General features: G+C 48.4%; 1 protein-coding gene across 1 annotated transcript in view; it reads left to right on the top strand.

Annotated features, from left to right (window-relative positions):
- HK1 (hexokinase 1) overlaps positions 1 to 24,489 on the top strand; it is a 72,024-nt gene extending 47,535 nt beyond the window's left edge. Inside the window, exons 9-18 of the mRNA XM_052641328.1 lie at positions 3,518 to 3,751; positions 6,172 to 6,476; positions 7,397 to 7,545; positions 7,863 to 7,982; positions 9,333 to 9,428; positions 11,284 to 11,383; positions 16,259 to 16,442; positions 18,500 to 18,655; positions 21,802 to 22,035; positions 23,619 to 24,489. Of these exons, the coding sequence (XP_052497288.1) occupies positions 3,518 to 3,751; positions 6,172 to 6,476; positions 7,397 to 7,545; positions 7,863 to 7,982; positions 9,333 to 9,428; positions 11,284 to 11,383; positions 16,259 to 16,442; positions 18,500 to 18,655; positions 21,802 to 22,035; positions 23,619 to 23,763 (1,723 nt within the window). The 3' untranslated portion in view covers positions 23,764 to 24,489. The remainder of the gene's footprint in view (positions 1 to 3,517; positions 3,752 to 6,171; positions 6,477 to 7,396; positions 7,546 to 7,862; positions 7,983 to 9,332; positions 9,429 to 11,283; positions 11,384 to 16,258; positions 16,443 to 18,499; positions 18,656 to 21,801; positions 22,036 to 23,618) is intronic.
- The last annotated feature ends 1,958 nt before the right edge of the window (positions 24,490 to 26,447 follow it).

The raw sequence follows: 26,447 nt of genomic DNA, 5'->3' as shown, positions 1-26,447 counted from the left end.
GCCAGGCTTCAGCAATACGTGAACCGTGAAATTCCAGATGTTCAAGCTGGTTTTAGAAAAGGCAGAGGAACCAGAGATCAAATTGCCAACATCTGCTGGATCATGGAAAAAGCAAGAGAGTTCCAGAAAAACATCTATTTCTGCTTTATTGACTATGCCAAAGCCTTTGACTGCGTGGATCACAAGAAATTGGAAAATTCTGAAAGAGATGGGCATACCAGACCACCTAACCTGCCTCTTGAGAAACCTGCATGCAGGTCAGGAAGCAACAGTTAGAACTGGATGTGTAACAACAGACGGGTTCCAACTAGGAAAAGGAGTACGTCGAGGCTGTATATTGTCACCCTGCTCATTTAACTTATATGCAGAGTACACCATGAGAAACGCTGGGCTGGAGGAAGCACAAGCTGGAATTAAGATTGCCAGGAGAAATAACAACCTCAGATATGCAGATGACACCACCCTTATGGCAGAAAGTGAAGAGGAACTAAAAAGCCTCTTGATGAAAGTGAGAGAGGAGAGTGAAAAAGTTGGCTTAAAGCTCAACATTCAGAAAACGAAGATCATGGCATCTGGTCCCATCACTTCATGGCAAATAGATGGGGAAATAGTGGAAAACGGTGTCAGACTTTATTTTTGGGGGCTCCAAAATCACTGCAGATGGTGACTGCAGCCATGAAATTAAAAGACACTTACTCCTTGGAAGGAAAGTTATGACCAACCTAGATAGCTTATTAAAAAGCAGAGGTATTACTTTGCCAACAAAGGTCTGTCTAGTCAAGGCTATGGTTTTTCCAGTGGTCATGTATGGATGTGAGAGTTGGAATGTGCAGAAAGCTGAGTGCCAAAGAATTGATGCTTTTGAACTGTGGTGTTGGAGAAGACTCTTGAGAGTCCCTTGGACTGCAAGGAGATCCAACCAGTCCATTCTAAAGGAAATCAGTCCTGGGCGTTCTTTATAAGGACTGATGCTAAAGGTGAAACTCCAATACTTTGGCCACCTCATGCGAAGAGTTGACTCATTGGAAAAGACCCTGATGCTGGGAGGGATTGGGGGCAGGAGGAGAAGGGGACAACAGAGGATGAGATAGCTGGATGGCATCACTGACTTGATGGACATGAGTTTGAGTAAACTCCGGAATTTGGTGATGGACAGGGAGGCCTGGCGTGCTGCGTGATTCATGGGGTCGCAAAGAGTCGGACACGACTGAGTGACTGAACTGAACTGAACTGAGGTGTTCATTAGCATATAAAAGAAAGCCTAGTTCACTTTGGTTAACTGGTCATTTCCCAAAATCCTTTTGTGCCTGAAGCACCCTCCCCACTCTTCCTACCCCATGCCCCTCTCTGTCTCCCACCCCCCAGCCTCCCCATTCTTTCACTTGTTCACAGCCACACATGTTCCTTGGCACAAGTTTGAGAAGCATTGGTTAATAGATGAGATAGGACAGATAGACATAGAAGGACAGAGTCCAGCCAGCAACCTGGCTTCTATCTTTTGACCTCAACATAAGAAACCCAGTCTTCTCTGTCTCAAGTCCACCCAAGGCCTGTTATTTGCAGGCCTTGGGTGGCTTGATGCTGGCAGCTTGATGTAGCCGAATGTCTGAAGGGCACCTGTCCTGTGGCTGGTTCCCTTTGCCACCATGTTCTATTCCTGGTTCAGGAGACTCCACGTAGCCACGTGAGGCCACCTGCTTAAAGACAGGGTTAGCTTGATGCTAGAAATGCCCTTTCATCTCTGCATGAGGCAGTCATCCTACTGCCCATGCTGTGGTCCTCGAAATTCAGAGCCAGTGGCATCATTGCTCTGGCTCCAGGGAGAAGATGCTGATGTAAATGGAAAGGGGTTTATCTGAACCTGCTCTTTTCGAGTCCTGACCTTTGTCCTAGGACCTCTCCTTCAGGACCTGCAGCACTACAGTCATTAGGGAACCACACTACTGAGTTTCCAACAGTCTCCCTTCTCAGGTCCCTGCTCAGCTGTTGGGAGGGGAGGGAGCAAGAAATGTGTGGCTTATCTCAGAATCACTGACAAAGTCAGGAAATGCCTGCCTTCCTCTGGGCCTGTTTATGGTGTTGGCTCTTTGGTTACCAAGAAACAAAACCCACTTGAACTAGCTCAAGAAGGCATCTATGTTGTAATAAAGCCTATCTCAAAAAAAAAGAAAAAATCTATTAAAAACCTCTTACCAGTGAAGATATATTGGAAGCATTCTCTTTAAATTCAGGACCAAGATAGTATCACCTGATTCTTTTTTGTTGTTGTTTCATTGGAGGATAATTGCTTTAGAATGTTGTGTTGGTTTCTGCTGTATAGCAACATGAATCAGCCATAAGTATGCCTATGTCCCCTCCCTCTTGAACCTCTCTCCCACCGCTTCCTACCCCTCTGGGTTGTCATAGAGCACCGAGTTAAGCGTCCTGTGTTAGTATCACCTGTTTCTATTCAGCATTGTCCTGGAGCCTTAGCTCCAATATTTTTTTATGAAAGAAAAAAAGAAAAATTAAAGGCATAATAATCCAAAAGAGAAGTAAAACTGTCATTAATTGCAGATGTATTTGTATGGAATACCAACATATCTAGACAAGTGATTAGAATAACAGAAGAGGTTAGGAATGATATCTAGAGATAAGATATAAAAGTTAATTATATTTCTATGTATTGACAGTAATTAAAATATGTACATATTTTTAAATCTTTTAGACTAGTTTTAGAATTGCAGAAAAACTTCAAAGATAGTATATACCTCTTACCCAATGTTTCCCATTGTTAACATTTTAATACGGTACATTTAAAATACGTGTGTATATGTATTTTTTATTTAAGACAACATCTACAATAGTTAAAGCTATACCCTCCAGGATATACTTTAAATCCAACAAAAGCTATACAAAGCATATATGCAGCAAATTATGCACTTCCCAGGTGGCTCAGTGGTGAAGAATCCACCTGCCAAGCAGGAGATGTGGGTTCGATCCCTGGGTGATGAAGATCCCCTTGGAGAAGGAAATGGCAACCCACTCCAGTATTCTTGCCTGGGCAATCCCATGGGCAGAGAAGCCTGGCAGGCCACAGTCCATGGGGTAGCAGAAGAGCTGGACATGACTTAGCAACTAAATAACAAAAATGCAGGAAATTAAACTCTGACTGAAAAAATCGTGGAAGAATGTGTAAGAATCCAGGGGCATACTACAGACCCAGACCAGGAGATTCCCTCACATCTCTGAAGCACTGAGGCCTGGGATGGAAGCAGCTATTTCTCCACCTGTTCAGAGCCCATGTGGGCTGGCCTCTCTTCTCCATGTGCCTAACATAACTTAACCATCACAGTTTTTCCTTCTGCTGCTTTCTGACTTCTTACGGAGGAGACCCCGTCTCGGGCATTTCTCCGTTGCCATACACACATGATGAATGGTCAGTTCACCTCCCCAGGACCTTCAAGCCCCAGTGCTCACAGCAGTGCACTGCCGGCTGTAGTCCTTAACTAACGACTTTTGGCCTCTGACTTCACAGGAATAAGGAAGGCCTCCACAATGCCAAAGAAATCCTGACCCGCCTGGGAGTGGAGCCGTCTGATGATGACTGTGTTTCGGTTCAGCACGTGTGCACCATCGTCTCATTTCGCTCTGCCAACCTGGTGGCGGCGACCCTGGGCGCCATCTTGAGCCGCCTCCGAGATAACAAGGGCACGCCCAGGCTGCGGACCACGGTTGGTGTCGACGGGTCCCTTTACAAGACGCACCCACAGTGAGTCCCCTTTGCTCTAATTGGCACTCAGTACCTGCCCTGGCTAAGGACCGTCTCCAGAGGTCAGACTTTTGCACCCAGTGAAAGTTTTTGGCAGATAAGACAATATCTAGTTGGACAGAAGGGTCAGAGTTGCCCACTTGGAGAAATATCTGGCTCTCAGCTGATTCCCACTGGTGTTGCTTCTGCACTGCTCTGGCATCTCTCCTCATTTCATAAGTCTTGTTAGAGACTTCTCTAGCTGCCAGGAGCACTGGGTGGAATGTGTCTGTATCGTCAATTCTCTTACTTCTCTGCATTTAATCAGGGACCATCATTGTCACTGTAGTTTGGGTCATACAGGTGCTGCCCACATCCCTGTGTTAGAAGCTCCTGTGAGTTTCTAAAGCTCCCCAAACACTCAGATAGTAATTTTTAAAAACAGGCAGCTTGTCAACACTTTGCATCTGCAAGCCAATGAGAGATTAGGTTGTCAGTAGTCCTCACTTAGATGCTGCCTTCTTGTCTGTTGGACTCCTTAGTGTCAGAAGCCGCCTTTGGCCATAAGAACATGGTTTGTATTTTTTTAAAAAGCTAAAGGTGAATTCTAAGTCTTTATGTACTGAGTTTTATTTGTTTACTTTAATTAATTTTTTAAAGCTTTTTTTGATGTGGGTCATTTTAAAAGTCTTCATTGAATTTATTACAATGTTGCTTCTGTTTTTTTGGCCACAAAGCATGTAGGATCTTAGCCCCCCATTCAGGGATTGAACCCACACCCCTGCCTTGGAAGGTGAAATGTTAACCCCTGGACTGCCAAGGAAGTCCCTGTATTGAGTTTTAAAAATGACTGCCTATAAGATGTTTTTTTTTTAAATACATGACCTTGTATATACATGACCTTCTCCCATTGTATATATAATGTGCCTGTGAAGTGGCTTTGCAGATACTGTGCCTTCATACCAGGTCTTGAAACAGTTAAATGAAGATCGACTTAAACTGAGATAATTCAGTGTTATTGAGGGGATAGGGTTTGAGCTAGTTAGCTGTTGTTATCTGCCAGGTTCACAAGAGTATTTGTAAAATTCTTGATAATGCAATTAGCCATTAAAAAAAAATTTATTGGCTAATTTTTGGACAAGAAAGCTTAGGCATTTACATCACATTAAAATAATTTTCTAGTTGTGATAAAATATACATACTATAAAATTTACCATCTCAACCGTTTTTTTAGTGTATAGGTCAGTAAATTTAAGTTCATTCATACTGTTGTGCAGCCATCACCACCAGCCATCTCTCGAACTCCTCATTTACAACATTATATTAAAAAAAATAACTGATTAAATACAGATTAAAATACAAAGTAACATACTTTTGGTATAGAAACTTCAAATAATTCAAAAAATGCCAGAGAGAAGCCATTTTTGATCCCATCCCCCGGAATTGACCATTCTTATCATTTTGGGGTTCTACATTCCCAGTTTCCCAGCCTTCCATACTTAAAGCAGACCACAAACGTGGAGAAAATTCTGTGTCTTACTGAGTCCTGTCCTAAAGTCCTCTTCTAACCACTAAAAAATATCTCAGCTCTTGGGGACTGAGGGAAAGGGCCAAGTGAAAATGAAAAACAAGAGCAGTTCTTTATTGAGCCCCTGCTTAGCGCCAGTTATTCACTGAAGCATTTGATGAACTCAGTTGAGTTCCTTCCTCATCATTGTCAGCCAGACGCTGTCATCTGCATTGACTCCAGGATTAAGTAACAGGCCCAGGTCCCCTGGTGTGGAAGTGGGGACTTTTTTAAAAGATTTTTTTATGTGGACCATTTTTAAAGTCTTTATTGAAGTTGTTCCAACACTGCTTCTGTTTTGTTTGTTTTTTTAGCCCTGAGGCATGTGGAATCTTAGCTCCCTGACCAGGGATCTAACCTGTACCCCTTGCATTGGAAGCCAAAGTCTTAACCACTGGACCTCCAAGGAAGTCCCTTCTGGTCTGACTTAAACACTGGGCTCTTTCTTAACCAGTGTACTGTATTATCTCCTTGTCATGGTGGACAACAGATTTTTGAACCCTGTATTTTCTGTACTCGATACAATTTTTTTTTTTGGCTGCCTGGTATGTGGAATCCTAGTTCCCTGATCAGGGATCAAACCTGTGCCCCCTGCACTGGCAACATGGGGTCTTAACCACTAGACCACCAGAGAAGGCCCTCGATATTTGTATAATAATGAGAGCCCTCTCTTTTTGTGTGTGATTATGGGTAATTTCAGTTTTCCTTTTTTACCTGTCTGCGTTTGCTAACTTGTCTACAGTGGATGTGTTGTATGACTTGAGTAACGAGGAAAGTGAGTGTAGAAGATGGAATTAAAATGTGGAAAAAGAAGGGGATCCTAGAGGTCCCGACAGTCTGGCTCAGTCTGTATACTGTGCGCCCTGCGTCCCAGGTATTCTCGGCGTTTCCACAAGACTCTGCGGCGCTTGGTGCCCGACTGCGATGTGCGTTTCCTCCTCTCCGAGAGCGGCAGTGGCAAGGGGGCCGCCATGGTGACTGCTGTGGCCTACCGCCTGGCTGAGCAGCACCGGCAGATAGAAGAAACCCTGGCCCACTTCAGTCTTACCAAGGAAATGCTGCTGGAGGTGAAAAAGAGGATGCGGGCTGAGATGGAATTGGGGCTGGGCAAGCAGACGCATGACAAGGCTGTGGTCAAGATGCTGCCCTCCTTCGTCCGGAGCATTCCTGATGGGACTGGTGAGGACCTGAGCTGGGGGCTCACACGTGCCTCCCACTTCTCATCCCAGCGGCCGAGTCACTGCGGGGCTGCCGGGAGGTTGTCTTCTCCAGGGGATGCGTTGACTCTGGGATGGGTGGCATGATTTTGGCAAGAGTTAGAAACTCACTCAAACCTCTCAAAGATATCTTTTCTATTTTTATATAGACCATTTCTAAAGTGTCTATTGAATTTGTTACAGTGTTGCTTCTGTTTTCTGTTTTGTGTTTTTGACCATGAGGGATGTGGAATCTTAGCTCCCCAACCAGGAATTGAACTCACATCCCCTGCGTTAGAAAGTGAAGTGTTAGCCACTGGACCACCAGTGAAGTCCCTCTCTTCCATTTTTATCACCGACTTGCTTGCTGCATGTGAGACTCGAGGCAACTGACCTCCCCTGGTCTGGACTCCCAGGCAGGTGCTGTCTTTAAAACCACAGCCCTGACTCCGAATTAGAAAGTATTGTTTAAACAACAGAGCTGGGCGGAGTCTGAAGCACTGAGATTGCTTGTAGGTCCTTTGCTAAACACAGTAAGGCAGAAGAAGGACACACCCAGCGCCTCCTTCCTAGGTGGAGAGTGTGAGAGGCCCGCAGAGGCCTGGGGAGTTTTACATCCAGGCACATTGGAGCTCAGCATCCAACCTGTACTGTGACCTTGCTGGTCCTGTTGGTTCATCCATGGGGCCTTTTGTCTTCTGGTGTGACTTGGAGACTGTGGTGGTCATGAGTTTGTGCCCACCTCTCTGAGCCTGGGCTGTATGCTGAGAAAAGACTTAACAGTTTCTCCCCTCTGTTTAATATGGGGTTTCCTCCCTTGAAAGTTTGAAGTCTTGGACTTACTGGCTGCCAGGAGGTGAAATTCACTCTTCTTGACCTTCTTGATGTTCTTGACTACAACAGAGAATGGTGACTTCTTGGCCCTGGATCTTGGAGGAACGAATTTCCGCGTCCTGCTGGTGAAAATCCGTAGTGGGAAAAAGAGATCAGTGGAAATGCACAATAAGATCTACGCCATTCCCATTGAAATCATGCAGGGCACTGGGGAGGAGGTAAGATAGTGTTGCTTTTCCCTCGCCAAGGCACGTGTGCGTCACATACGTGGCCAGTGGCATTGCTGGGCCCCAGAGCCTCCATGTGATACGTGCTGCAGTGCAGCTGGGTCCATGCAGCCCAAAAGTGTCAGGTACATTCAGCCCGCCTGGGCTGAGGATGCTCAGGCCCCTCTGAAGATCCGAGGGAGGGCAGCTTGCTCTGCCTGTGTCATTGTGTGTGTGTGTGTGTGTGTGTCTGTGTCTGTGTGTGTGTGCGCGTGCACTGAGGGTGTGAACCCAGAGGTGCATGAGTAATCCCTTCTTTTCTTCTAAAGCTGTTTGACCACATCGTTTCCTGCATCTCTGACTTCCTGGACTACATGGGCATCAAGGGCCCTAAAATGCCTCTGGGCTTCACATTTTCGTTTCCCTGCAAGCAGACGAGCTTAGATGCGGTGAGTCTCTTTCCAGGCCTCAGACATCGGGCAGCACTGACCAAGGATCTGTGTTCCCCACAGGCCCTAGCCCAGTGTGCTAGCAGAAAAGACGCTTAATAAATGTTTATTCAGTAGATGGAATGACACAGGGTTCAAGGTCAGGGCTTGAGCACCTGCTGAGGACTGGGAACACTAGGCAGGCAGTTCCTGTCCTCAGGGAGCCCCCAGTCTAGTGGAGCATCCCAGCCCTTAGACCAGCAGCTCCAGCGCCACGCTTAGGGGTCCTGGTGGGGCAGGGGGACAGTCTGTGTGAAAGGAGCTGACTGTTCAGAGTCGTGCAGGCAGGCCCTGTCCTGTTGTTGCGGGTGCCCGTGTTTTCCCAGGTAGGGGTATGGCCAGGGAGGAAGCCGTGGTGCTGGCATCGCATGACATAGGTCTTAGGCCAGGGTTTGCAGCGTATGACTGGCAGCAGTTGAGACGCTGGGTAGGGCCACCTGCCTCTGAAGCCAGTTAATCCAGTCACAGTGCTGACTCAGGGCTTTTTCCCTCTTAAAGGCTTTGAGATCTCAACAGGTGGATCCATGTAAACTTGTTTCTGGCAGTTTTTAAGGGTGGTTTTTTTAAAGGTCTGGTGGTTTTTAAAAGCAGTTCACTTGTACCGTCATCGCAGTGAGAACACAGCTAGCAAGCATATAGACTACAGTCCAATCAAGCCTAAAGCTGACTTTAGGTAGTAACAGCGTTACTAAAAGTTTGCATTTCTCCACTTCTGTTTTTGGCAAACTGTTCTTCAGGGGAACTAGCTGGTGACACCACGGGCAGCACCATTAACTTTCTATGCCCAGTTCAGTTCAGTCACTCAGTCGTGTCCGACTCTCTGCGACCCCATGAATCTCAGCACGCCAGGCCTCCCTATCCATCACCAACTCCCGGAGTTCACCCAGACTCACGTCCATCGAGTCCATGATGCCATCCAGCCATCTCATCCTCTGTCGTCCCCTTCTCCTCCTGCCCCCAATCCCTCCCAGCATCAGAGTCTTTTCCAATGAGTCAACTCTTCGCGTGAGGTGGCCAAAGTACTGGAGTTTCAGCTTTAGCATCATTCCTTCCAAAGAAATCCCAGGGCTGATCTCCTTCAGAGTCTCCATTTGTGAAGTGGCGCTTATAAACCAGACCACTGTGAGAACTGTGAGAAGGGGGCAGGCCTGGGAGAACTCTTCATATTCTACTCGTTGTGCCTCCGACGTTCCAGCGTCATCTCACTGTACTGTCTTAGCAGGTGTTTACTCTGGAAGGAGGGAGTGGCATTTTGTGTTCTGCCTGGAAGGATTAATGACACAAGACTCTGCGGGGCCCTTCTTGTTGCAGGGTATCTTAATCACCTGGACCAAAGGTTTCAAGGCAACCGACTGCGTGGGGCACGACGTAGCAACCTTACTGAGGGAGGCGATAAAAAGGAGAGAGGTAACTATTAAAAGGATGTCTTAAAAAATCCTTACTACTTTTTTTCAGGTTATGTTTTAATTTTTTGGCTGCACCACATAGCATGTGGAATCTTATTTCCCCAAGCAGGAATCGAACCCTCGGCCCTTGCATTGTAAGCTCAGAGTCTTTTTTAGTATATGTGCTGCCGAAGCGAGCACTAAGCTCAGAGTCTTAACCACTGGACTGCCAGTCTTAACCACTGAACTGCTCCTTTCTTCAGATTATAAAAATTGTACTTGATTGGGAATTCTCTGGTGACCCAGTGGTTAGGACTCCACAGTTCCACTGCAGGGGGCACAGGTTTGATACCTGGTTGCAGAACTAAGATCCCACCAGTCACTCTGTACCACCAAAAAAAAAAAGGTTGTACTTGTTTGTTGTATAGAATTCAGTCGATACAGAAGTATGCGACAAGGGTACTAACATTCCCCCCACCCAATGGCAATAAAATATCAGAACAGTTTTGTGTTATTAAGGGATAGTTTAAGGAATGTAAAATCATGGCTCTCCTCTAGCTTGAAAAAGGGAAAATCAGCTCCTGACTGTGGGGCACACCCTGGCACTGTTGCGGGGCACAGCTGCCGTCACAGCCCCCCTGAGACAGTGATGGAATCAGGTGAGAAAGAAGCGTTCCGTCATCACAGCAGAACTTGGCACACACTCGGAGATGGCCCTGCCTCCTGACAGCACCCAGTCCAGAGCCAAACCCCACTTCTTGGCACCCTCCCTAAAACCACCAGCACAGGCTCAAATCCTAGACTTGTGCTCTCTAACACATTCTGAGTCACCCCATGGGATGTGTTTGCCTGTGTTGCAGCCAACCAGCCAGGAAGCCCAGCTTTATCTACTGTGGGTGCGTTTCTATGGGTATGGTCTTTGGCTGGAGGACATTGACAAAATGTAAAATAAAAAATTAGCTCCTTAGTTAATGAGGGAATCAGTAAGAAGTTAAAGAAAAAAAGTCCATTCAAGTCTCTCTGGTTCAGAAGAGCAGATACATACACAGGCAGTTAGAAAAGCTGAAATGAATAGGCATGAAGAGGAGCCGGTTGTTCCTAGAAGAATATGCTAAACAACAGTTAATATTTCATTGAAAAGAAATCTGATGACTCATTTTGCCCATTTCACAAACTTTTAGTGTTCTTCCAATGTACTTTCCTTGTGTATACAAATATACACACATTTAAAAAATGGGAGTCATTCCATATAAACTATATTACAGCTGCTTGGGTTTTTTTTTTTTCATTTAATAGGAAACCAGGAGTCTTTCATGTTGCTACGTAGAGGCCAACCTCACTCGCTTTCTTGGCTGCACAGGATTCCAGGGTTTGTCTGCGTAGGGCCTTCCATAGCCCCCTTTGATCTGCATTCCAGTTGTTTCTCCTGGCTCTCCTGAGTTACGGAGAAAATACGCTTGTATGTGCCTTTGTGTACTTGCTTGTCTGGACAAATTCTGAGACATGGATTTGGTATTTCCGTCACGCCCTCTGAAGGCTATCATTTTTACCTGCCAAGACAAAGAGCTGCGTGGCCATGATCCCTCGGCTTTTCCCCATCCCACGGTGCCCTCTGGGCTGCCTCTCTAGTGCTCAGTGCCATCTCGGAAGTGGGTAGAATGCATTCTTTCTTCCGAGTTCAGGCTTCAGATGCACCTTTAATAGCAGCTGTTTAGTGAAGGAGCATCTCGTTACCTTTCACAGGCTGTTAAGGAAACAGTTTCAGATGACGCACCAGCGGCTTTCTGACTGGCATGCAGCAGAATGAACTTGCAGACCTCAAGCCGGGCAGTGCATGTCCTTCCGCTAAAGCTAAACTTGTCTTTTTCTTTCCAAAGGAATTTGACCTGGACGTGGTGGCTGTGGTCAATGACACGGTGGGCACCATGATGACCTGTGCTTATGAGGAGCCCACCTGCGAGGTTGGACTCATTGTAGGTGGGTGTCCTGGAAGGTCTTTTTCCGTGGCAGGGAAGGCTGGGTTTTCCTGTTTTGTGGAGCCCTGAGTCAGCATCTCGGTGCTTGGTGGGAGACGTACATCTGTCGGCACTGTCCCCTTACACCTCCAGAGTTGCATTGTGGACTGAGGCTGCAGGGCTCTCCAGAGGTTTCCCCTCCTAAAACTCACCCCATGAGGGTGAGCAGAAAGTCAGAAACTGAACTCTCCGGGAATGAGGCTCCTGGTGGCTCTCATGGCCCCAGTGGACGGGGTGGGAGGGCCTGGAGCTGACCTGCTCAGCAGGGCAACTCAGAGGGCTTGTATGAGGGACTTGGGCAGGTGTTGCAGGGCCAGGTCTGTGGCTGGGAAGGAAACAGAGCCTACTCTTTTCCTGACTGCAGAGAAGGGCCAGAGGGCAGTCTGGATGCCATTTGGCCTTCAGCAGCAGTGGCCTGCCAGCTGCTGAAGAGGGAGGCACGTTACTGAGCCAAAACCTGGGTCCGCTCACCCAGTAAAGCCAATCCACCAACACTGGGATATGGTGAAGGAAAAACCACTTTTTTTTTTTTGATAGAAAAAGAGGTAGTTTATTAGCGTAGGATAAAAGTACAGCATTTATTGTAAGGCGCCATACAAGGAATCCAGGACAGTCAGTGCTCAAAAAGTCTGAACTCCCCAGTTGGTTTCAGCGAAGCCGTTTTAACGGGCTTACCTGGTGGCTCAGACGGTACAGAACCCACCTGCATTTCAGGAGACTGGGGTTTGATCCCTGGGTTGGGAAGATCCTCTGAAGGAGAACATGGCAAACCACTCCAGGATTCTTGCCTGGAGAATCCCATGGACAAAGAAAGAAGCCTGGTGGGCTAAAGTTCATGGGGTCCCTAAGAAGGCCACATGAGGGAGGGAGTCCCAGAATGTGATCAGCTTGTGCACAGTTCTCTGACTGGTTGAGGTGAAGCAGCAGGGTGGTGTCACAGGGGTTAACATTATCAATCCTTAGGCTCCAGCAGGCCTGTGGGCTGTGTGCCCAAGGTCAGCAAGTATCTTCCATTTGGTGGGGGTTTTGGCATCTGTAACACAACTCAGGGAATGTTCTTCGGACGTATTATCTAGGCACTTCAGAGAGGAGCTAAAGCAGACAGTGTGGGAGAAGGGTCTGTCCAGGGAAAGCCCCGTAGGGTCCTGCTTGGTTATAGGCAGAAGGATTATCTTTTGGCTTTTCAGCTTGTTCCTTTATAATCCAAGTAAGGATCTGGGCCTTGAGAGCACAGAATTCCAGAAGCATCTTTATTTAGGTTGCAAGAAAACCATTTGTTTAACTGATCCTGCTCCTAGTCTCAGGAATGCTGAGAAAAGGCCCGGTTTCTTAGTCAACACCTGCAGACCTCCCTGGGCAGAGAGGGTTAGCACCCTGCTGCGTAGACCTGGGCGATTGGGAGAAGACCCCAGCAGGCTGCCTTCCTGGTGCCAGGAAGACCTTTTCTTTTATTAATCCACTTTTGGCTTCAGTGGAGATTTAAAAGAAGAGGAGCAGCTCCAGGGGAAGGTTGGTTGAGGCCTGACTTTGGGGCTTTGTTTCTTTCTTTCTTTTGCAAAGCTTGCTTTCTCCTGGTCCCTTCCCCTTTCTGCTTATGAATGGCCTTAGGTATGAAATGCAAAGCTAGAGTGACTCGGCACTTTCTCTGCTTCCGGCCTGAGTCAGACCCACAGATATAAGGGCAGGGGTGTGGGCGAGGTGTAGGAGGGGTTCTGCTGCCTTCAAACCACTCTTTGCCATCAATTGATCTCTGCGCAGAACTCCCCCAGCAAGAAGTATGGTTTGCATATTTTGGTTTTCTTTGTACCCCTTCCATTTCTGGGCCTCTTCTCTCAATTTTACCCTCTGGTTGAAAGGGAACTGAGAAAGCAAAAGTAATCCAGTGATGTTAATCCAAAACTGGGTTGGCTTCTTGGTGGGCATTGAGCCAAAAGACACAGCCAAACCAAAGATCAGAAGGAGAACACTGGGGATCTTTCCCAAAGCAGTGTCTCCTACAACAGAAAAATTGGGGAAGTTTTAAGCTAAGGGTACTTGCATATTCATGAAATACCTTGGGCTTGGGCGAAGGAGAATTCAGTATAGAGTTGGGGCAAAGGTTGACAGAGTCCAGGCTTCATTTGATTTAAGTCACAAGGGTCAGAAAGGTCAACATCACCATCCCTTCAGTCAGTTCAGTTGCGACCCCTTGGACTGCAACACACCAGGTTTCCCTGCCCTTCATTATCTCTCTTGGAGATTGCTCAAACTCATATCTATTGAGTCAGGGATGCCATCCAGCCATCTCATCCTTTGTCGTCCCCTTCTCCTTCTGCCTTCAATCTTTCCCAGCATCAGGATCTTTTCTAATGAGTCAGTTCTTTGCATCAGGTGGCCAAAGTACTGGAGCTTCAGCTTCAGCATCAGTCGCTCCAATGAATACCCAGGACTGATTTCCTTTAGGATTGACTGGTTTGATCTTCCTGCAGTCCCAGGGACTTTCAAGTCTTCTGCAACACCACAGTTCAAAAGCACTAATTCTTTGGCGCTCAGCTTTCTTTATGATCCAACTCTCACATCCATACATGATAATCTGGCAGTTGAGTGCCTGCAGGGGGTTTACAGTCTGCAAAACAGCTCAGGAAAGTGCTTCAGGCTAATCTTTAACATGAAACAGAACTAGGAATCTTTACAACTGATTTATTTTTTTTGCTATTATTACTTCTGTTCCCTGATAATAGTTTGTTCTTTTGTCCCTTAAGATCATTATTACTGAGACCTGTTGCAGAGCAAGAATTGTGGCCAAACTTAGATCACAAAATGCATTAGGCCAACATGGCTTCATTAATGTTAAGAAAATCATGCCTGTTTGTCTTTCTCCGGGGACCCCCTACCCTATCTGCTTATAGTTATACAGTCAGAAGCATCTGCAAATTCTACTTAAGTTTCTTTAAAGGGCATAAAACAACCTGAGCCCACTTGTCTAGTTGGTAGGGGTGTCTTTGTGTCCCTTAGTGATGTTGAAAATCCATCTACCTCTGCATCCCACCCAGGATGGGTCCATGGTGCTCTAGGGCCTTGTGAATCTTGTTGTGGTCCATGGACCAGCAACATCAGCATCATCTAAGAGCGTATTAGAAATGCAGGGTCTTGGGACTCATCCTTCACCTCCTGAATCAGGAAATCCACCTTAACAACTCCTCAGGGGATTCAGGTATATAGAAAAATATCTATGTGAGGGGCTTCTTGGTTGGTTGGTTGGTTTTTAAATTTCCCATCCATTCACTGAGACAAAGCCAACAACTACAAGTTTGATATCTGGCAATTAAAACTGTTATGAAAGTTTTAGAACACTTCCTCCCAGCATCTGGACCTAAATCCTCCTGGATGAGAACAGCAAACAGTTTGGGTTCTAACCCTAGTGCTTAAGGGACCACACTCTGAGTAGCCCTGTCCTGGGACATCAGGGATGGAAATCAGAGGCTCCTGAGCCCCTGGAAGCCATTTGTGAGACTATGTGTATACAGTGTATGGGTACACCTGGGGAGATGTCCCTTTTCTCAGGAGCGTGTGTGTGCTAAGTTGATTCAGTTGTGTCCGACTCTATGCCAGGCTCCTCTGTCCATGGGATTCTCCAGGCAAGAATACTGGAATGGGTTGCCATTTCCTCCTCCAGGAGATCTTCCTGACCCAGAGATCAAACCTCTATCTTTTACGTCTCTTGCAGTGACAGGAGGGTTCTTTACCACTAGTGCTACCAGTTCCCAGGCCAGGGATCGAACCCTGGCCCCCTGTATTGGGAGCACAGAATCTTAGCCCCTGACCACCAGGGAAGTTCCTTTCTCAGGAGAATCATCAGAATTTCAAAGAGATCTGTGACACCAAAATGGTGAGGAACCATTGCTTTAGAAATACACCCTGGACATGCTCAGGACACTGTCTTTCGGTGAACCAACCAGAGGCCTCATTGTAGAACACACAGGAGAGTTTATTCAGGCAGAGTCCATGACCAAGTGTGATAAGATATATGGATATATGTGGCTGGATAGTAGACAACACCTCCATGTATTAATAGTAATATATGCATGTGTGCTAAGTCGCTTCAGTTGTGTCCTACTTTTTGCGACCCCATGGACTGTTGCCTGCCAGGCTTCTCTGCCCAAGGAATTCTCCGGGCAAGAATATTGGAGTGGATTGCCATGCCCTCCTCCAGGGGATCTTCCTGACTGATCTCCTGCTTTGGCAGGCAGGCTCTTTACCTTCTGGGAAGCCCAATTTTATATATATATATATATATAGTGTGTGTGTGTGTCTATGTTTGTATCTGTGGCCAGTGTGTTGGGGGGGTGGGGGAAGAGAATTGGAGAAATACCCTTTCAATCTGAATGCTGCATAACCTCCACCACTTTTAAGATGCATCCCTTTGCTCTAACACCGTCTTGTATTAAAGTAAGCATAGCCCTACTTGGTGGAGAAGGAAATGGCAACCCACTCCAGTACTCTTGCTGGAAAATCCCCTGGACGGAGGAGCCTGGTGGGGTGCCATCTATGGGGTTGGACAGAGTAGGACACAACTGAAGCGACTTAGCAGCAGCAGCAGCAACAGCAGCCCTGCATGGACAGGTGAACGTTTGAGGCTCTTAGTATTGGTGCCTTGGTATAAAGTGAGTTAATCAAATGCTCTGGGCAGTTTTCACTCTAACTTTCCCATGATATTTTGAGATTTTTCTGGAAGACATTGGGAAAGTAAATGTTCATCTCAGAAGCGTGCCCCGGTGGAGCACCAGGCCTAGTTGCAATCCCCCTCCCCACCAAGCATGGAGACATGGCCATTCATTCCCCACTTTATGTATTTCAGGGACTGGCAGCAATGCCTGCTACATGGAGGAAATGAAAAACGTCGAGACGCTAGAAGGAAACCAGGGACAAATGTGTATCAACATGGAGTGGGGGGCCTTTGGGGACAACGGGTGTCTGGATGATATCAGAACAATCTATGACAAACTGGTGGATGAGTTTTCTCTAAACTCTGGGAAGCAAAGGTAATTCCACCTGGTAGAGGAGACAGGACAGTGGTGGGCGGGTGGGGGGCGGGGGTGCAGGGTACGTGGCTGTGTTTCTGCCTGTGTTTGTCTATTTTTTGGCTGAGTCATGTAGCATGTGGGAGCTTAGTTCTCTGACTAGGGATTGAACCTGGGCCCCCTGCAGTGAAAGCATGGATTCCTAACCAGTGGACTGCCGGGGAAGTCCCCTGCCTGTTACAGTGAAGGAAGTTTCTAGTGGGAGGGGGCTTTGCAGAGCCTGGAGACTGTGGTCCCTCAGGTTAACTCCTGACCTTTTCTTTTGGCCCAAGAACAGAGAACTTAGGGGTGGCAGCTGCAGGTGGTACAGGATGGCCCAGGTTGATGATCTGTCCAGGTGCCTCCTCTGGGTACAGGGTGGCAGTGGTCACACCAGTCCTCTCACTGACCATGTTTATTCTGGAACATTCTGGTCTTGCTGTTGCTCTATGATTCCTCCCCATAGACTAATAGAAACCTCTTGGTCAGCAGGCTGCTCACTTGTTTAGTGGAAGCAGAACACCCTTGACTTGCAGTTGTTAATGGGCAAGGGAAGTTAGGATGTTGCCAGTGGGGGTGGGGATGGGAGTAGGGGGCTCCAGGTCAGGGGTGAGGCTGAGGCCTGCCGCCCTTTAGCCTTCCCGCAGCAGACCTCTTGCAACACCTAGTGGCTCTTTGGAGCTTTGCAGCCTGGGTTTCAGGGATCCTCCCCAAGGTGGCAGTGTTCCCCCTTCCCAGCAAAGAGACAAATGATCTCTTGTCTCAGGCTCCCAGGGATCAGACCATCCTCTGCCACAGCCAAGATGGGGTGGTCTAAGTCACGTCCCCAGAAGCAGAACGAAGAGCTGGGGTAGGACCTCTCAAACATAAGTGATTCTCCAGCTAACCTCAAGATTTACGTCTTTTCCAAATGCCACCTAGGTTGCATGTTTTTCTTTAAATCAGCTTGCATTCTTGAGTTTAATAAGGGAGGAAAAACCAGTATTACCATAAAATGGATATAGTGAAGAAGAGCGCTATTTCTGTCCTACCTACTGTGCCCACCAAACGCTCCACGGGAAGACCCTCTTTGTTAAAAGGGAGATCTGCAGGGGTTGGAAGGGGATAGAGCCATATCAGCACCAAACTGTTCCACACCAAGGAGATGTCTCCTTGATGGAATGAGAAAGACTAGGTGAGAACTGAGGATAATTGTGCTATTTCTTGTTTTTTTTTTTCCTGTGGAGCACCCCAGATCTGGAGTATACAGATTCCAGGGGAGTCTTCCCAGCTTAGGGACCCTGAGATATGGGGTGTGTGCACGGAAGCAGTTAAATCCCTTGTCATTTCTTGAGGCCCTTGAGCATGGAGAGGGCAGGAATTAAAAGCCCCCAAAACAAGTGGCCCCCAGGGGTGTGGTGGCTGCCTGGGTCCTCCAGCCCGTGTGGCTTTGTCATTCTCTGGGTGCTTGACCAGCACCCTGGGTTGTGGCAAAACCTTTCAAAAATCAAGTGGAAACACTCTCCGTGTTGTCCTATCCCTTTAAGCTGCTTGCGAGCTCTCCAGTTAGGTATTGAGCGCTTCAGAGAGCAGCACTGTGTTGTGCTAGGCCCTGGGACACAAAACTGAGCAAGGTACTCACACTCTGTCCCCTCGAGGCTTTCACTGCAGGGATGCCCAGAGGCGGAAGACCCGCATGTGTTGGGAAGAAGGGAGGGTGCCTGGAAGCTGAGACAGGCAGGTGAACCGTGGGGAGGATAGACCCCTTGGAGCAGTGATGGTTGAATTGAGAGCTAGGAGCTTGAGTGGGATTTCACCAGGCAGAGGCAGGGAGTCGGGTGAGGAAGAGGATGATCCAGCAATGAAGCAGTGCTGGTGGTAGGTATCCTGGGAGGGCTGGGGATTCCTCAGTCCTTCCTGGTCTTGCACTTTGCCTCTGCCAGGGAGCACAGGGCTGGGTGCGTGGGGTGGTGATGCCCGTGAGGCACAGGAAGGTGCCCATGGTTACTGCGAGACCAGAGGCCTCCTAGAGATGCCCAGCCTCCCTCCTCTCGTTCCAGGTATGAGAAGATGATCAGCGGTATGTACCTGGGTGAGATTGTCCGCAACATCTTGATCGACTTCGCCAAGAGGGGCTTCCTCTTCCGGGGGCAGATCTCTGAGCCGCTGAAGACCCGGGGCCTCTTTCAGACCAAGTATCTCTCTCAGATCGAGAGGTGAGCGGGCAGGGCCTTCAAGTCACAGGTGGACCTGGCCAGGGGGCCGTGATAGGGGTGGTAGGCAATCTAGGGGACATCTTGGCTGTTTGTGAGGGTTTTCTTCTTTTCTGGAGTAGTATACCCTGAGCAGTTGCATGTTGAAGTTCCATAATTTTACTGTAAATCATTCCCTTTTATTCATTCTGTATTTTAGGGCATTATATTGATTTGTTTGAAATCATCCTGTGTGTAAGTAGGTTACATTTCAAGATAGGAAAGGTGCATTGCAGATATTTGAATTGAAGGAGCACTGAGTCCAAAAGAGCCAAGTGCCATTGGTCTGACCTCACCCTCTTCTCCTCTGAAAGGCAGCTTGGGATGCAGGGCTCACCACCCACAGTGTCCCAGCAAGCTGCTTCTGTCTTCCTCCTGCTTTTCTCACCCGGAGTGAACATTTCATCTCCAGCATTGCCATCTTGCACAGTGAACTGTGGGAGAAAGTAGGAAAGTGCTCAGCGAAGCGCTTGTGCAGAAGCCTTCTGCATTTTAGCATGGTCATGACAGCAGCACTGGGCCAGGGCCTGCTCCTTACTGTCCCCCAAGCCTGGGTCTGTAACCTGCAGGGGAAACTCATTGCCCACCAGAACCCATGCAGTAAAGTGCTTGCTGCTGTAGACAGCAGCCCCGAGGCCCCGACCTTGGAGGCACCCAGAGTGGTGGCATTTCACAGCCTCAGGGAAGGGAGGGGCCGTGATAGGGAACCAAGTTTCCCACCTCTCTCTTCATTCTCAGTTCACCCATGAGCCAAGTGTGGAAAATAGCAGCCAGAAAAGGAGAAGAAAGTAGCAGTGAATATTTCTTGTTAATACTTTTTTATCACCGTGAAGTGAAAGTCGCTCGGTCGAGTCTGACTCTTTGTGACCCCATGGACTTCTTTACAACTTCCATCCGTCCATGGCATTCTCCAGGCCAGAATACTGGAGTGGGTAGCTGTTCCCTTCTCCAGGGGATCTTCCCAACCCAGGGATCAAACCCAGGTCTCCTGCATTGCTGGCAGATTCTTTACCAGCTGAGCCACAAGGGAAGCCCTTTTTATTGTGGTAGATACACATAGTGTTAACTTTATCATTGTGACCATTTTGGAAGTGGACAGTTCAGCGGCATTAAATACCTTCACTTTGTTGTCTGACCATCTGCACCATCCATCTCCGGAACTTTTTCATCTTCCCAAACTGAAATTCGTACCCATTAAATACTAACTCCCATATCCCCCTCCCCCCAGCCCCTGGCAACCACTGCTCTGCCTTCTGTCTATGACTTTGACTCTAGTGACTTCATGTAAGTGGAATCATACAGCATCTGTCCTTTCACATCTGGCTTACTGCACTTAGCATAGTATCTTTAAGGTTCGTCCAAGTTGTAGCATGTGTCAGAATTTCCTTTTTAAGGCCAAATACGAATAATTCCTTGTATTGTATACACCACATTGTGCTTATCCATTCATCCATCCATGGACGCTTGGGTTGCTTCCACTTTTTGGCTGTTGTGCATAATGCTGCTATGAACATGAGTGTGCGAACACATGATCACATCCCGGCTTTCGATTCTTTTGGGTGTATACTCAGAAGTGGAATTGATGGATCACGTAATTATTTTATTTATTTACTCGGAGGAACTGCTATACTCTTCCACAGTGGCTGTACCATTTTACATCCCACCAACAGTATATACAAGGGCTCCAACTTTATATCCTCGTCAACAATATTTTATTTTCTGTTTTTATTTCTTTTAATAAGAGCCATCCTGATGGGTGTGAAGTGCTGGGGAAGGTCTTTTCACGTGTCATATCAAAGGGAGAAATAATAAAGAGAAAATTGCAAATTTTAGCTGCATGGTTTCTGTAAGTTAAAAACAATATCAATCCTCAAGCTTAAAAGACAAAACAGCAAACCAAAGAAAACATCTGCATTCTATATGACAAGATACTGAGCATGTCCCGGTGGGCGAGAGCTTCGGTAGTTCTGGCCCTGAGACCTGCTCTACGTCACTGGCTGTGAGCTCTGCCTCAACTGCCACATCTTTAAAATGGGAACAGTCAAGTGTGGATCAGTTGGCTGTTAGGAAGAGGAATGAAGTGATGTATGTAAACACCTGTCACATAGTGGGTCCTCAAAGAAGGCTCACCGCTCTTGTCACTGTTGTTGTCATCATCATTGTTTCATGGTCAACTCTTTCAATTTCATGAGGAGACCAATATCCCAGGAGACCAAGAGTCAGCTTTCAGAAAGGCACTTGCCTTCTGGGTCAAAAGCCCTTCGACCCAGAAATGTATCCTAAAGGTAAAATCTGAGTTGCACACAAAGACTTATAAACAGGAATGTCATCAGAGTGTTACTTTTTGGTAGCAAAAATTTTCAAGTTAAATTTCTCTAAATAAATTATGGTCATTCCCAGAATGGAATACTATGGCAGCCTTTTTCAGTCCCGGTCTTGGATAAGGAGGTAGGAACTCCCTCAGATAAATGAAGTAAGAAAAAAGCAAGAAAGAAAACCATATATAAAGGGCAAGTCCACAATATTATTAATCAACTATGTGAAAGTGAAAGCCACCCAGTCATGTCTGACCCTTTGAGACCCCATGGACTGTCCAGTCCATGGAATTCTCCAGGCCAGAATGCTGGAGTGGGATCCCCTTCACCAGGGGATCTTCCCAATCCAGGGATTGAACCCAGGTTTCCTGCACTGCAGGTGGATTCTTTACCAGCTGAGCCACAAGGGAAGCCAATTAATCAACTATACTCCAGTATAAAATAAAAATTTAAACATAAATAAATGACAAGCCTATTTACATACAGAACAAACACAGTTTAATGATATTCAAGAAAACTAGATTGGAAGGTAATATATTTAAACCTTAATAGTGTTTTCCCCAGTGTTGGGGTTGTAGAGGTTTAATTTTCCAATTTTAATTTTTCTAGAGTTGCCAGTTTTTCTACAACTTAACTTGTAATACTTGGAGGGTCATTTTTAAAATATATATTATTTTGAAGGGAAGAGAAAACCCCATGACCCTTTTCACGGATAAGCTTGGTGATTTGGGGATGGCCCCTGCTGCTCTCCAGCGGGTTCCCTTTCATCCGGCCTCCTGACTTTCGCCCCCACAGCGACCGATTAGCGCTACTGCAGGTCCGGGCCATCCTCCAGCAGCTGGGTCTGAACAGCACATGCGACGACAGTATCCTCGTGAAGACCGTGTGTGGGGTGGTGTCCAAGAGGGCGGCGCAGCTGTGTGGCGCAGGCATGGCTGCTGTGGTGGATAAGATCCGCGAAAACAGGGGGCTGGACCGCCTCAACGTGACTGTGGGCGTGGACGGCACGCTCTACAAGCTTCATCCGCAGTGAGTGGGGCTTCCATTGGGGGTGGGCGCGTGGGCGAGGCCCCTTTTGGTTCCGGGACATCAGGAGGTGATTTCCCGCCCCCCAGTAAAATTCCTCACCAGGAACCCAGCCGGCCTGCAGGCTGTGCGGTCGGGGCGGGGCTCGTTTGGCACGAGGAAGGGGGCGCAGGGCGGAGAAGCGGCTTCACTTGGCCAGTTCACCCTGTGGACCTTATATTTCCTGCTCGCTGCTCCTCCCAGGCCCCTTCTCCTGGGCGGGGAGCAGGAAAGCAGGGTGGGCGCGGGCTTACCCATCAGCCGGTGGAGAAGCTGTTTTTCAGAAGCCGGGAGAGGGAGTGAAGAAAAGGGAGAGGCCCCACTGTCTTGTTCATCTGCTACATCAGTCTGTCAGAAGCCTTGGAAGGCAGGAGCAATCGTGGCCCTGGGCTTGGAGCACGGAGGCGGGCGGGATCAACGTCCTTTAGGCCCGGTGTCCCACATCCCATGCTGGAGGAGAAGGGGTGGGCCCATCTGCTCTTTGACCCGCCTTATGTCTCAAAGCTGGGCTCTTATGGAGTGACCGTATTATTGTCGAAACAGAGGTACTTTGGCCAGTCGAGAGAGGGCTACTAATAATTACACTGGGACCGTTCCCAAGTAAACCAGCCATAATGTCACCCTACTTTAAAGCAGGCATACCCGACTCAGCGTGGATGGTGCCTGCTTACCTCACGGCCGTGGCTTGGGATGGAACAGGCTGTCTGGCTCCATCCCCAGCAGTTTCTTCACCGTTGTCACTGTACTCCTTGTCACTGTGTTTAGAGCTAGTCTTTGGAGCCCAGCGTGGACAGGCTTGGATTTAATCCTGACAGCACCCTTTAGAAGCTGTGCTCAATTGCTTCATCTCTGTCAAGTCTCCTCTTTGCGGGATAATAACCATTGGCAGACTGGACATTACATATATCAAGTGTGGGACACCTAGGAGATACTCAGCAGAGGGCAAGCAGTATTACCTCTAGGAGCCCCGCTGCCCTGAGCATTCTCAGCCTGGCCCTATCTCATTTGCAGTACAAAATGCAAGAACCCAGAGTCACTTCTCATTTAGAGATTATGCTTCACTTGGGGGTGGGAAGGAAGGCTCCCTCTCAGCTTCAGGTGCTGATGGGCTGGGGTCTCAGAGGGCTGCAAGCTAGGGATGGGTGATGTTTGTTTCCATGAAGCCTGCTGAGCTGAACAGCTGACCTGGCCTGGCGCGCCTCAGTGGTCCACACCCAGGTCTCAACACCCTCTTGGATTTTGGTCCTCTCAGATCCTCAGGCTCTGAGGACGGGAGCTATCTGGGTGTGTTACTCATGCCGCTGCCCTCAGAAGCTGTCCAGAGGAGCTCATTTTGGATTCTCCGTCGTGCCTCCCTGCTGCAAATTGTATTTAGGTTGGCAGGAAACCTGCTTTCCTCCCAGGCATTCTCAATAAGTCTCGCTGCTTCAGAGCAACCCCACCCCTCTCACGCCCCTGCTTCCCTTTGGCTGCCTCAGCATCTTCAGGTGGGTCCTGCATCTCTCCTATTCCTCCACCAACCCATCTCTATCTTTTGTCCTTTTCAGCTTCTCCAGAATCATGCACCAAACCGTGAAGGAACTGTCACCAAAGTGTAACGTGTCCTTCCTCTTATCTGAAGACGGCAGCGGCAAGGGAGCCGCCCTCATTACAGCAGTGGGCGTTCGGCTCCGGCAAGAAATGAGCAGCTAAGAGCCCTGACCCCCAGCCTGCTGCCCTTCCAGCACTTCTCTCTTCAAGCAGCGACCCCTTATTTTGCCCAGCGAGCTGTGCTGGGAGACTCCGGCGCCAGAACCCGCCTGCACCACCGCAGGGAGGAAACCAGAAGCCCACGAACGGCGCGTAACGTAGGGTACAAAATAGAGTGTGTGCTGTTGATAATCTCCCTGCCCTCCAGGTCCCTCCTCACCTGCCCTACCACTCTGCATGATTTGATTTCAACCCGGTCGTATGTTCCCCACGTGTGAAGTTTAGTGGCGTCCATTTCTAATTTATGCATTCGTCCAACCGTTATTTATTGGCCCAAGATGAAAAGTCACACCATCTGACAGGCCTTAAGGGCCTCCGCTGCCCGTCCCTGGGGACCCATCCCCCACGTGCAATGTATTATCACCAGCAGACACTGCCGGGACTTCTCCTCCCATGGGTGCAGTGGCCGCCGCTTCCTCCCGGCGCCGCACCCACTGCTGTCTGGTGTCCCATCTGGGCATGGCAATGCCACTGAATTATGTGTCCGTGGAACTGGTCATAGCCACATTGTGACAGTCTTGCTTTCTGTCTGTCTTGGGGAGGGGAGGTGGGCAGTCCTGCGGGAAAGTGTCTTGTCTCCATTCGGGTAAAAGGAACCAATCAAGAAACAGTACGCTCATTGGAATTACCCATCGCTTTTGTGAGCCATGTTGTATGACCTAGTAAACTTTGTACCAATTCAAAGACCCGAGTGATGCTTAATGACTGGGGTGGGGAGGATATTGGGGGATGTGGCAAAAACCAAACCCTGGGGGGTTTTGTGGCCTTCTGGGTCGGGGGCAGAGTTTGAACTGAAGGCTGTGTTCTTCAGCCTGCAGCCTTCTTTTGGCTCAAGGACTTCTGTGCTCTCCCCGTGTCTTCTGGCACCTGCCCTCCAGGCTCCCTGCTGCAGCCCCAGGGGCCTGCCTTGGGGAGGGATTCCTGCACCCCCACCTCGACCTCTTTCAGAAGGTAAAGGCTTCTGTCTTCCAATAGCCTGCCTTCCTCACCTGTAGCTGGAACAAAGTAGAAGCTTGGCTTGCAGGGGCTGTTTGGGTTTCCCGAGAGGACGGGGCAACACTGGCCCCCGCCACTCCCACTGTTCCCGAGCAGGTCCTGCCTTCATCATCCTGTCTGCCAACTCCAGGCGAACAGATGAAGAGACGCCCTGCCCCGAATAGGTGAAGCCTTGCAGCAGCCCTGGGTAGCAGGGTTGTGGTGCTCTCCCCCCGCGGCCCCCCTCACACACACCCCCTTTGAAAACTAACCCCTTCTATGGGAAACTGGCCCTTGTCCAGCCCTTCCATCCCTGCCCCACCTCAGCCTGGAGGGTGTTGTTCCGCTCTGTGGCTGCCATTTTGGATTCCTCCCCCCAGGTCAACGGACCCCACATTAGCCCACATTCTGGTGCCCTGTGACTGCAGTGCCACATGAGTCTCCCTGGCCATGGGCACACCTCTGCGTGGTCTTCCCCAGGACCGACTGCATGTTCACTTGGTTTGGTGAGACCAGGGTCCCTTTATTGGCACTGCCAGCGCCTATGGCACAGTGATTTTATGGAGAACACAGGTAACATTAAACTCTAGGTGTGTGTTCACAGCATTATGTGCTTCTTCTGGAAGGGCCCAAGGCAGGAAGGGTGAGTCAGCAGGCAGAGTGAGGTGTGGACCCGGCTGGGCCTGGAGCTTTCTAGGGGATGGGACAGCTGATGTTCTCTGCCTGCCAGCCTCTTGAGCAGAAGTAAGGGTGACGGCTGTGTTGCTGACTTGCAGAGGCATTCATGTCAGACGGCTGCCATGGTAGTAATGAAAGTCACGGCTGCTGTTTATGAGGGCTTCCCAGGTGACTCAGTGGTAAAGAATCTGCCTGTCAATGCAGGAGACACAGGTTTGATCCCTGGGTCGGGAAGATCCCCTGGAGGAAGACACGGCAACCCACTCCAGTATTCTTGCCTGGAGAATCCCATGGACAGGAGCCTGGTGGGCTACAGTCCATGGGGTCACAAAGAGTTGGACATGACAGTGACTGAGCACACACACTGTTTATGAAGCACTTAACATGTATTGGGCTTGCTGATGTATAGGCATCCCTCCCATCATCCTCAGCCTCCCTTCAAAGTAGCTTTGCAACTGAATGAGGAAGGCAATGTGAAGGTCATTGTCTTGAGACCACCCAGCTGAGGCTCCCTTTGACCCTTAACCACCATCTCCCCTGGGGTGGAACTGGGTTCTTAGATGCTAAAGCAGAGAAGCCCTGGATTTGCTCACAGGTTAGGGGCTTTGCAAAATTAAGAAGCTTCTTTCCTTGTGTCTTTATCCTGATAATAAATCAGTGTCCTGGTTGAGTACTGCCCACGGGTGTGTTTTGTTTGGTTCATACATGTATAAAAATGTGAGCTAAATTTAACAATTCTGGAAGTTAAGTTTCACAAATTTGGGTTTCTGGCTTCTCTTGAAAGATGCAGAGGATCAGTCGCATGGCAGCATTTGCCCAGAGCTGATCAGCTACTGTCCCCTTTGGATTCCTATGCCCTCCAGTTTGCCACAGTCCCCACCATTCCCTATTGCCCCAACACTGGAAGCCAGTTATCTTTTATCAATATATCTACAATTTTTCTTTTATACTGGGTTCAATTTACTCATTATGTT

This window comes from Budorcas taxicolor, chromosome 5 (assembly GCF_023091745.1).
Source record: "Budorcas taxicolor isolate Tak-1 chromosome 5, Takin1.1, whole genome shotgun sequence".
NCBI lineage: Eukaryota > Metazoa > Chordata > Mammalia > Artiodactyla > Bovidae > Budorcas > Budorcas taxicolor.
Note: the sequence above shows the minus strand (reverse complement) of the source record. Positions and strands in the feature narration are given on the sequence as shown.